Genomic DNA, 12,025 nt, shown 5'->3' with positions numbered 1-12,025 from the left:
TTAAAAATGGAGATCGAAATACCACTTTCTTTCAATTTAGCACAATTGTAAGAAGATGGAAGAACAAGGTTCTAGCAATTAAAGACTCGAATGGGGTGTGGTTTCATGATAAATGTGAAATACAGAATCATATTATGAATTATTTCACTGTATTATTCACAGAGGAGGATGAGTTGCATTACTTTGATGTTCCCTAAGATATTTTTCTAGAGCTGCTCTCACATGATTGTTACTCACTTACTCGACCTTATTCTAAGATCGAGATCGACTTGGTAGTTAAAGATACGGGATCTTTAAAAGCCCCCAGACCTGACGGGTTTTAAGCGCTCTTCTTTCAGAAAAATTAGGATGTGGTAGCCTAAACGGTGTATGACACACTTATTCCTATTCTTGAAGGCAAGGGCATTCCTACAGGTTTCAATGAAACCTTTATTGCACTTCTACCGAAAGTTGAGCAGCCAGAATTGGCCTCTTAGTTTAGGACAATTGGGCTATGTAATGTCTCTTATAAAATCGTCACAAAAGTCATCATTAATCGCTTAAAACCGATTCTCCCATTCTTAATTTCCAACACTCAAGCAAGCTTTGTTCCGGGACGTTAAATCACCGACAACATTGTAATTATGCAAGAGGTTTTGTACACCATGAGAATAAAGAAGCAAGGAGCTAAAGGGAATATAGCTATTAAGATTGATTTCGAGAAGGCGTATGATCGGCTTTGTTGGTCTTTTATTCGTTATACTATTGTACAAATTCACTTACCTATCACTATGATTGATCTCATCATAGAATGTGTCACCACTGCCTATCTTCGTGTTCTTTGGAATGGTGAACCGTCTCAAATATTTACTCCTAGTAGGGGGGATACGACAAGGTGACCCACTCTCCCCCTATTTATTTGTTATGTGCATGGAACGCTTCTATCAAGTCATTGAAGAAGCAATTGCTAATAATTTCTGGAAACCCATAAGAGCAAGTCGGGATGGGCCAATTTTACCAAATTTATTTTTCGCCGATGACATTGTGTTATTTGTGGAGGCAAGATTGGATCAGGATGATTTGATTCATACATGTATAACTCGGTTTTGTACAGCTTTTGGTCAAAAAATGAGTTAACCAAAATCCCGAGTTTATTTTTCCAAGAATGTTGATGCCTCACTTCAATCTGATATTTGTTTGGCCTTGGGGATGGAAGCAACGAATGATATGGGTATGTATTTAGGGATGCCTACTCTCACTAGTAGGGGCACTAAAGAAACATATAGTCACTTGTGCGAAAAAATTGATCGACATCTCAGTGGTTGGAAGTCGAAGTACTCATCGTTGGCAGGACGTATCACTCTTGCTAAATCAACCCTTTCCACTATGTTGTTCTACTCTATGCAATCGACTAAAATCCCTCGATCCATATGTGAGGAAATTGATAAAAAGACAAGGAGGTTCATATGGGGTGGCAGCGAGAAGAAAATCCATCTTCTTTCGTGGAAATTGTTTCAGCAAAGCAAGCGAACACTGCCTTCCTAACTAAATTGGGATGAAGGGTGTTAACCGAACCCAATGCCCTTTGGTCTCGTGTTCTCCAAGCTAAATATTGCAAAGGCCGGTGCGATGTTGATATGTTTGAACCGAATCAAGGAATGCCAAATGTGTGGAGTGGTATTACGGAAAACACAAAGTTGTGCGTGCGGCTATTGGGAATGGTTCACGTACTCTTTTCTTGGATCATTTATGGGTGACTGATAAGCCCCTCGGTGATATGGAAATTTCCCATGTTCCTATGGAATTAGCTGGAGCAACTATCGCGAGAATGTGGGAAATTGGTCAAGGATGGAGGTGGAATATTTTTGCACCGTTCTTAAAATTCTGATGTAATTCAAACCATGAAGTGCGAGAAGATCCGAATATTGGCGACTTGTTCTACTGGGACGATTTACCATTAAGTCAGCCCTTAGCATCATGCGTCATGAAACCAATGTGCTTGATGAAGAGTGTTGGGATCTCATTTGGACATCACCAGTCCAACAACAAATTCGAGCATTTTTGTGGCTTGCTTGCCACGATCGAATTCTTGGGAATCAAAACCATTATAAGAGGCAGCTTACTGAAGATCCTAGTTGCTTTATTTGCGGTCACAGAGAAAAAAATACCATCAACTTGTTGCGGGATTGCCCTGCTGCCAAACAAGTCTGGAGATTTGTCCTTACTCCCACTTTATTTCAGGGTTTCTTTTTAAGGTTCACTAAAGGATTGACTTACTTTTAACCTTAAAGGTTTTGGCCATGATGATGATCATGGTTGGCCGACTCTCTTCGGCATCATTGTGTGGTGGATTTGGCGTTGGCAAAATTATTATGTTTTTAATCGACGTGATGAGATCCCCATAGACATGGGAGCTTTCATTCGAATTCGGGTAGATGAAACCTTTAGGAGTTTAAATGAGCCGAATGCTGGTACTTCCTCGAGGCCTATTAGGCAGCAAAAGTATGTGAAGTGGCATCCTCCTGATTTTGATTGGTATGTGCTTAATAGCGACAGTGCAACTAAGGGGTGTTCCGGGCCAGCAGGGGGTGGTGCTTTAATTCGTGATCAAGAAGGCAAGTTCATCTCAGGTTTTGCTGCTAATATCGGTCATTGCACAACCTTTAGAGCCGAGGTTTTAGCTCTAACCCGAGGCCTTGAATTAGCTAAGAATTTACAGATTAAAAAGTTGGAAATCCAATTAGACAACCTCGCATGTGTGCAAATTCTGAAGCAGAGGACAACTATTGGAGGTGAGAATGTGCATGAATTAAAAAGGTGTATAAATATGCTTAACTTACACAGTTAAGAGGTAAAGAAAACTCATGTGTATCGTGAAGGAAATCGCGTAGCGGATTGATTGGCCAACTGCGGAGTCTCTCAAGACACGGATTTTGATCTTCTTAGTTTTATTCCTTTAGGCCTTAATAGTATTCTAGAAGAAGACGCTAGCTATTTGCCAAAAAAAAAAAAAAAAAAAAAAACGACGCTAGCGGGGTGGCTTCCCTCGCCTAGTTCTTCCTTCTTAGTTGTTTGTTTTTGTCTTTGTATTTTTTCTTTATTTTGCTTGTTCTTTTTTTTGGCATTGCCTCATCAGAATAAAAAATAAATAAATAAATAAATTAAAAAAAAAAACAGAAAAGTGGCGCGAGTTCCACTAAAATGGTTATCAACCATTTTTAAATCTTCTAATTTTAGTAGTTTTCTACTCCACAATGTCTCCTATACAACTTCATAGTTTTCCATCCTCCTTTCTTCAAATCAATTTGAACCCTAAAACCCCAAATCACACTAAAAATTTCAACCTTTCCCTCAAATTTCCCCTTAAATCTTCAATTAAACCCTCAATTTCCCTTAAATTCTCTTCAATTCCATCATCCGCTGATTCACTCTCCTCTTCAATCTCATCTTTCCAATCAATCAAACCCTATATTCAATCGGAATGGAGGTTAATCCTTCAAGGTTGGACTTGCAGCGCAATTTCTGTGTTTTCTCTCTCCAAAATTGTTCCTAAAGCTGGGAAATTATCCCTAATTTTGGGTGATTTTAGTTCGATTAACAACGATGTTGCTATACTTGCTTCATACTTTGTTGTTCGATTGGTTGCGAATTACTTGCAACAGGCGTTCTTGTGGGAGGCAGCGTTCAATTGTGCCTATAAGATCAGGGCTTATGTTTTTCAGAGGGTATTAGAGAGAGATTTAGGGTTTTTTGAAGGCGGCGATGATCATGGTATTTTTGTTTCTTCTGGGGATATCTCACACCGGATCACTTCCGAGGCTTCTGATATTGCTGAAACAATCTTTGCACTTCTAAATGTGAGTTGGAATTTATCTTTTGATATTTTCTCCAATTTGAATTTCGTTTTTGCTTGGAATTGTTGTTGGTGATTGCTGGAATTGTTTAAATGCAAATTGGTCATGAATTTCAATGCTTGTTTTAATTTTGAGCATTTAAATTTGATATGATTTAGGAATTTTAGGAAGAAAAGATAGAAATGCAAAGAAGATTTGTGTAAATGAACTTTTGTAAGTTTGTTTATGGAATGGGATTTCTACCTTTGTACAATATGATGTCGTCAAGTTTAATGCTTGCGTCGAGGCACTTGTTTGGGTGTACCTGTACATAGTTTGAACCAAACTTATGCAATGAAAGTAATTCAATTTGAGTTTGGATATCTTATAACTGTTTTTGTTGATTCTTATGACAGACTATAGTTCCTTGCACTCTCCAGTTATCGGCTATGGCAGCACAGATGTTGGTCATCAGCCCTGTTCTGTCAACGATATCTGCCTTGGTAAGGAATAACTGACCTAAACCCAATTTTTTTATTTTATTTTATTTATTTATTTATTTATTGAACTGCTACTAAATGACTTAAAGTATTGTGTATATAAAGGTTATTCCTTCTGTGGCACTTGCTATTACTTTACTTGGTGCGAGGCTTCAAAGAATTTCAAGGAAGGCACATCAGAGTATTGCTGCTCTTTCCGCTTACTTGAATGAGGTTTGTTTAGGTACCTGTTGGAGTATAACCATTTCATTTTAGCATCTTGGTTGATATTTTTTTTTTCACTTGACCACATTTTTGGTCCATAATTGAAACCTTTTAGTGTGGAGGAAAAAGGAAAATTTTTACACTCTAGAAATATTTAAATGCAGTTATGTTTTTTCTAGCAGTTTTCGGGCCAATGCAGACTAATGTGTTGATCAGGTACTCCCCTCAATCCTTTTTGTTAAAGCTAGCAATATGGAGTGGACTGAAAGTGTTAGGTTCAAACAGCTTGCCCATGCTGACCTGAACCGACAGTTAAAAAAGAAGAAAATGAAGGCCCTCATTCCTCAAATTGTGCAAGCTGTTTATTTTGGAGCTTTGCTCATCTTTTTGGCTGGGTCGCTCTTTTTATCCAAGAGATTCTTCAACACTTGCAGCTTGATCACGTTTTTGACTTCCTTGGCCTTCTTAGTTGACCCTATTCAGGTAATAGTTTGGTCTTAGCTCTCTTACCCTCCCCTACCCCATCAACACACAACCGCAATTATTTTTTATATCAAAAGATACTCCTCTTGTTGACCTTAGAAACAAATCTATTAAGTGGAAGGCAGAGATAAATATTGTTTCTTGTAAGAATTAATGTCTCAGGAAGCCACAATAACAAAAAAAGACTAGAACTTTATGACCATTCAATAAAACTCATAAGGTTTCTTATGTAACCGGTAACCCTGTGTTTATTTCATTTTTTGTTCCTCCATCACACAATAAGGTGCTGTTTCATGCTGTCAAACTGAAAAATGATCATTTTGCAGGGTGTTGGAAAAGCATACAATGAGTTGAAGCAAGGAGAGCCAGCTATTGAGCGTTTGTTTGATCTTACTAGATTCACCCCTCGGGTAAGTAGTGGCCAGATTGGTTTTTCCCCCTCTGGCTTGGGGCATGGATATACCTTTTTTAAAATGCTTCTTACTATCTAGAAGTTGAAGTGCCGAGTTCCATGTTAACAAGATATGTAGGATTGTAGGGTTTTGTTGCCCCATCTTGAAGTGAGAGTTTTTTTTGTATTTAATGGAAATCTAGACATTAACTAATTACTGAAGCTTATCCTAGCTTCTCTCATGGATTAAATATCTAATTATAAATGTATGCCAAGCTATATTGTTCATTCTAACCTGGTTCTGATTGGAATTTCTTTCTTTCTTGTATGTTCTTTTTCTTCTTTGACTTATCTACTTGTTTCTGTAACGCCGTACTCATCATTCCCCAAACCCATGCTTGGTTTCAAGATATCTTTTTTTTTTTTCCCTTTCCTGGGACTATGGAGTTTATAGATGACATAATTTTGTGGAAATGGAAATCCCCTCACCAGTTCATTCCCTTCAACTTCCTATTTGTCTACGAAAACTTTACTCTTGTACTAGCTAGGCCACCACAAATAGACATATCAGCTAGAGGATAGTAACATCTGCCTTTTACTATTTGATTCCATCTTTCTTTGAAGGTTTTTCTTGCAAAATTGTACTAGCTGGAAGGTTGGCATCAATCTAAGTTGGAGTGAGTATCACTGGATAAGTGGCAGCTTTGTGGATACTGGATACCACCCCCACTATGAGGAATTTCACATTGACTTCCATTATATTGATAGTTTTAAGATCTTTAATAAACGATTTTGAAATTTGAAGTGACTAGACTTAACTTCTGAATGCAGATTCTAATTTGAAATGCTAGTATAACATGAGAATGTGACAAAAGATGGTAGATCGAGGTATCAAAAACTACTTGAAAAGTGTAATTTCATATAAATTGAGCGCAATGGTATAAGGGCTAATTTCCAAATTCTATGGTTTTCAGATGGTTTCAATGTGAGCAATATGATATAATAGACTTCAATTATGTAAAGGCTATGAATTTCTGTTGTTGTACATTTTACTACTTTATTGTGCCAAATCGCCATGCCTTTGTGATTTAATACTATGCTCGTTTCATTTCAATATATATATCTTATGCATTCTAACATCAACTATTGATATCATGCCTTTACAGTTTGTATTTCTGGAGGGCAATCATACGATTCATAACTGACCTAGCTTTTCAATGATGTTCTTTCTTTAATATATAGGTGATAGAGAGAGTGGATGCAATTCATATAAATTCTGTCAGAGGTGAATTGAAGTTTTGTGATATATCATTTCGATATAAAGATGGTTTACCCCTTGTCTTGAATGGTGTTGACCTCCACATTAAAGCTGGAGAAATAGTTGCTATTGTGGGCCCATCTGGAGGAGGGAAAACAACGTTGGCTAAACTTCTTCTTCGCCTATATGATCCCTTGCATGGTGAGTCACAACAGGCTCTCCTCTCCTCCTAAAAGGGCACATATCCTCATATCACAAATTCTATTAAGTTTTACTATTGATTTTGGTCTAACTAGAGATATTGTTTGTTTGCTTCTCTGTTTGGTAGGTTGTATATTAATTGATGGAATCAACATTCAATGTTTTCAGCTGGAAAGTTTACGGAGACATGTTGCTTTAGTGTCCCAAGATATTGTGAGTACAATACCACTAATTACCAATTTCTCTCATATTTTTTTTTACGTATTTGCAGTTAGAAAATTTGTATAAATAATGATGGGTTAATGTAACTTTTGGCTATGTAACAGTGTATAAATTAAATGAGTAATGAGTTAGAGTGTTAGACTTAGGTAGGTTGTATGTCATGAACCAATAACTGACAATTTCACTTTCTATTGGCTTATATGATACTTGATTTAACCTAGATGCCTTTGCTGACCACTGCTTAGTTTACTTCTCATCCAACTCCATAATGCTTTGGACCTCCGATTGGAGACTTTTCAGATTGATCCTCGTATCAAACAATTTTTTTTTTTTTTTTAAATCTTATTATTAAATATCCGGTGTTGTGCCCTAAATAATTAATACTGCAATGGATCTGAATCTGATTGTTAGTTGGGAATTGGGACCATGTTTCCTCCCTTTGCCTAACTATAAACTTTGAACACAAATTCCAGGTCTTTTATTAGAGAAAAAACCCTCTATTTTGTGTCTTGTATGAGGTTATCTCTGTGATGAAAAATGGTTTGTTCCTTGGAGATATTTTCTGATTAAAAATATATTTTCTTTCCATTTTGCTGGAGATCTACTAGATGCTGTTTTCAGGGACAGTTGCAGAGAATATTGGCTATAAAGATCTTATGAGAGGAATTGACCCAGAGAGAGTTGAGCTAGCTGCAAAAACTGCAAATGCTGATGAGTTCATCAATTTGCTTCCTAGAGGGTATGAGACTTATATTGGTTCACGAGGCTCAATATTAAGTGGGGGGCAAAAGCAAAGGTTAGTCCAATAATGAATTAATTGTCTTTGTGGCTATTATTTAAAGGTTAGTCCAATAATGAATTAATTGTCTTTGTGGCTATTATTTAAATGATTTATCACTTCATAATAAGTCTATGACGAAAAATGAAATGGAAATTAATACTTCATTTATATAGCTTAACACTGACTGTACCCCATATCATTTTACTTGGCTCCTGGCATTCAGCTGATGTTAAGACTGTAGGTCATATGCTAATGTAAGCAACTATATCCTTCTGGATGAAGAAAATTTAGTTCTTTAAGATCCTTAATCTTAAAGGGGTTGGCTAACTGAATATCACAAATAAAAATGAAGAACAGTGTACTTGAGATTTGGTCCATAGTAAATAATTCTAAAATTGCTGATGCTGATCCTTCGATTTCCGTTGAATTTAGAGGGAAAAAAACAGGTGAAACCTGACCTTATCCTATTCTAGGCTTTAATTGCGCAAATCAAAAGTTTAGCTTGACACAACAACCACTGACCACCATTCAGTAGCATATTACTAGGTCTTACCATTGAAAGTATTTTGTCCATAACTATTGTGATTTAATGCTTGTTACACCAATCAAACTGATTTCAGATAGCATAATAAGAAGAAATCTGTTCCAAGTTTTGTCCTTCATAAATTACACCAATTCGTATCTAAATCATGTGATTTTTGTTTAATTTGATATGTTGTATTTAAAGCTTTTTTTTGGGGTTTGAGGGCTGATGAATGATGATGCTGTGGGTTTTGTATTATTCTACTTCTGTTTATTTATCTATGTACTCACTTTCCATTTATGTTACCCCCCCCCCCCCCCCACCCCTCTTTTTTTTTTCCCTGCTCCACTCACTTCTATTTTATTACATTTTTGACAAAATACTATTTACATGCTCTTTTCGTATGTTTTCTATTTGTTTCTTATGCTCTCCCATGTTTTTACTCCATCTCTCCTACTTTATCTGCCTTTTTCTTACAAATGCCTTCTTTTTTGTATCTATCAAGTAGAATAAATAAAGAAAAAAGAAAAAGAAAAAGAAATTGGAGGTAATATATTTTATGGGGCAAATAATCTGCAGGGAAGGGGGCTAAATCTGGGACAAACTATAACAATTTATTTCTTTCCAGCTTCAATATTGTTTATGTCTTGTCATTGATAAAAGACAAATGCAACTCATCATATCTGTAGTAAAGGATTATTCTTTGGTTGACATTGATAGCTCATTTTCTGTTGCCCCTATGCAGGCTTGCAATAGCAAGAGCAATTTATCAGAACTCCTCCATTTTGATTATGGATGAAGCAACTTCTGCCTTGGATAGCAGGTCTGAGCTATTGGTGAGACTAGCTGTGGAGCGTGTGATGAAAAATCATACTGTGAGGACTTGTGCTTCTTCATATAGTATCTTTTTTGCACCCCCTGCCCCACCCCTCCCTCATCATCATTGAACTTTTTGTTTAATTTTCATCATGCTATATATTTTGTTTTGGCATTGAATTGGCTTCTTGTATCTTTCTTCGATACCTTGCTATTTCACTTGAGAAAAGTCCTGTATCTCATCATTGTACAATTGCTCCAATCAATTTAAGCTGTGCTGAACACAATCTAAGATTACAAACAGATATTCTGATTCAAATTTGTACACTTGCCTCTTTACTTCTCTTCGTTTGTCTTTATATCCAATTTTTTTCCTGTGCATATGGTTGCAAGCCTGTAACTATGATGGAAAAGAAGGGCCCCTGAAGACTTACTTGTCTCTCTGGCAGACTCATTAGCTTTTGTATGTTATTTGTGCTATGCGCTGTGTGTAATACTAATGCTCTCAGTAGATAGGTTCATAGGTGCAAGGTTGTGCATTGCATAGTCATAGTGAGCTAATTAACCAAGCTGCTGTTACTGGGTTGATTTCTGTGCTACTGCCTAGACCCTAGAAATCCATATGCACTTAGGAACTTTGATGATGTTCACAGAATCCCAACTGTTTTTTTTTTCCCAGCTTCTTAGAAAAAGAATTGCTTTTGTGGTACTTTTTCAGCTTTGGAGACTCAGTGGTCTATTAGATGCCCTGTTGCCCCATGTTGGTGCATCTTTAATTAGGATCTGCCAGAAGCACTGCCTCTACAATTAAGAGGATTTTTATGTATATTGACCTTCTCCTTACCAGGTAGGAGAAATCAATCTGCATCTGCTGCTAATAGGAATATGGTATCCTTTGTGTGGTCCACAAATTGTAAATACCATCAAGTCATGCCAAGTAGGTGCTTACCATGATTTTCATCCTGAGTTTTCTTAAGCCTTGCGTGGCTTTGTGGGATTTATAATGTACAAGTATATAACTTTTTCATATGTTTATGTTTTTATTGAAGATAAAATCAATAGCGACATCTCATGTGCTTGAGGTGATGGGACTGATGGCAATCAGCTATCTTATCCTTCTACTGTAATGGACTAGCCTAAGGAGGGGCAATATGGGTAGTCTAGTGTTATTACTTTATTAGGTTAATAGTCTTATAGTCCTTAGTTTTAGTATATACAGAGAGAGGGGGAAAAGGAGGAGTACGTAGAATTTTGGAGTGAATCCTTAGGATAGTTGTGACCTCAATTCACTGTTTGGAGAGTTGTGACCTCAATTCACTAATATGAGATTTGTAGGCAAAACCTACTACCTTTTGTAAGAGCATCAGCAGGTTTAATATAATTTCAAGCTTTCAGCCTTAAATTTCTGCTTATTTGTATAAATATACAATTCAGAGTGCTAGTCTGTTACATCTACTAGTCCGAATTAGGTTGACTGTTGGAAGGATTAAATGCAAGAGCTTTATAGTAGTGCTGGAGTGTGATTAGCTAGATGGTAGTGCTGATTATTCTGTTATATTGTCTATTTAATCATAGTTGAAATATATGAAGATAATGAAATGATAAATTGTTCTGCAAAGTTGTTAGCTTGTCACCAGTAATTGGCGCTTTGTTCCATTTGTGTGAACTCACATGCAGCTAACAAGATAATTTCTAGAACATTTGAGTAAATGTGGTTGAACTGATTTTATGTGAAATCTGATATAATAATATCAGTCTTTATTTTCCATTTTCAATGAGATTATTTTAAAACCTAATGATTTTTTTTGCAGGTTTTGGTCATTGCTCACCGGCTTGAAACAGTTCTGATGGCTGAGAGAGTCTTCCTCCTAGAAGCTGGTAGGCTGCGAGAGGTTGACCGTTCAATGATAATTAATAACTTCCACGACTTGCAATCATCAGCTAATCTTGTCATATGAACTAGATCCAGAAGAATGCCATGCACTGGAAGGACAGGCTAACCCCTAACGCTTCATTCATGGCCAACCACTGTATTCTTGTTTCTGGAGCAATTGTATTTCAAAGCTCTACAGTGTGAAGCAATTGGTGATTGGCTTTAGAAAATGTCACTGGTAGAAAATGGAAGATCCTGATCTAATTTTATGTGGTACTTTCGGGGTTAAAGATTTGGATTTCCAAATCAAAGTAAATATTGGTTGCAACTTTCTTGTTCAATCAGGAGTTAGGATACATTTTTTTGCTATGTTTACTGCGTATATAAGAATGCAAATTGTAATATTGTTTATAGATAATATTGATATAGGTAGCACAGGTTTTTTTTTTTTTGAAACCTGTCATCAATTTATTCTAATTGTATGACCGTGGAGGATCATGTCTTGATGTCTATATTACTATGTATGATTTATTTGCATTATTAAGATGGATTGTTAGTGTTTTGTCTCAATGACTATTATCAAACGGTTTGAAGGCCTTTGAGACCGCCTCAAATAAGACCAACTTCGAGGTCAGCTTAACCAATACGCTGCCTGTTTTGAGACTCTATTAGAGTTTTAGGTTGTAACTTCCTACTCAAATGTTCATATTTATATTAAATGTAAATATGGAGGACATATCCTTGAGCTTGACCAATGTAAATTTGGTTTGACTGTCAAAATGTCTGGTGCAAGAATTTTCACCAAATCCTAATTTCCATGTATTAGTGTGAGTATAAACTAATCTATTTACAGTAATACTAATTAACACAGTTAAAGCACATAGAACTTTGCTTTGCTTAACTAAGCTTGTCCACTTACAACTTTCAGATAAACATATATAATACGAATACTGAATAGGCA

At 36.4% G+C, this 12,025-nt stretch overlaps 1 protein-coding gene across 1 annotated transcript; it reads left to right on the top strand.

The window, feature by feature from the left end:
• Positions 1–3,173: 3,173 nt before the first annotated feature.
• LOC145610950 (ABC transporter B family member 29, chloroplastic-like) lies at positions 3,174–11,604 on the top strand. The gene is made up of 10 exons (XM_081666210.1): positions 3,174–3,836; positions 4,229–4,315; positions 4,418–4,525; positions 4,733–4,999; positions 5,326–5,409; positions 6,633–6,849; positions 6,977–7,062; positions 7,680–7,867; positions 9,121–9,250; positions 11,003–11,604. Exons 1-10 carry the CDS (start codon positions 3,234–3,236, stop codon positions 11,147–11,149), a joined length of 1,917 nt encoding a protein of 638 aa, XP_081522336.1. The 5' UTR covers positions 3,174–3,233; the 3' UTR covers positions 11,150–11,604.
• The last annotated feature ends 421 nt before the right edge of the window (positions 11,605–12,025 follow it).

This window comes from Chenopodium album, chromosome 3, assembly GCF_948465745.1.
Source record: "Chenopodium album chromosome 3, dcCheAlbu1.1, whole genome shotgun sequence".
Classification (NCBI taxonomy): Eukaryota; Viridiplantae; Streptophyta; class Magnoliopsida; order Caryophyllales; family Amaranthaceae; genus Chenopodium; species Chenopodium album.
This window is presented reverse-complemented; position numbering and strand designations above follow the sequence as displayed.

What these genes read in the sequence shown, in the direction of transcription:
- LOC145610950 (XM_081666210.1), top strand. Translation starts at nt 3,234, where the DNA reads ATGTCTCCTATACAACTTCATAGTTTTCCATCCTCCTTTCTTCAAATC. An exon ending in TGTCAACGATATCTGCCTTG is followed by an intron (nt 4,316 to 4,417) that starts GTAAGGAATAAC and finishes GTGTATATAAAG; the next exon opens with GTTATTCCTTCTGTGGCACT. An exon ending in CTTTAGTGTCCCAAGATATT is followed by an intron (nt 7,063 to 7,679) that starts GTGAGTACAATA and finishes GAGATCTACTAG; the next exon opens with ATGCTGTTTTCAGGGACAGT.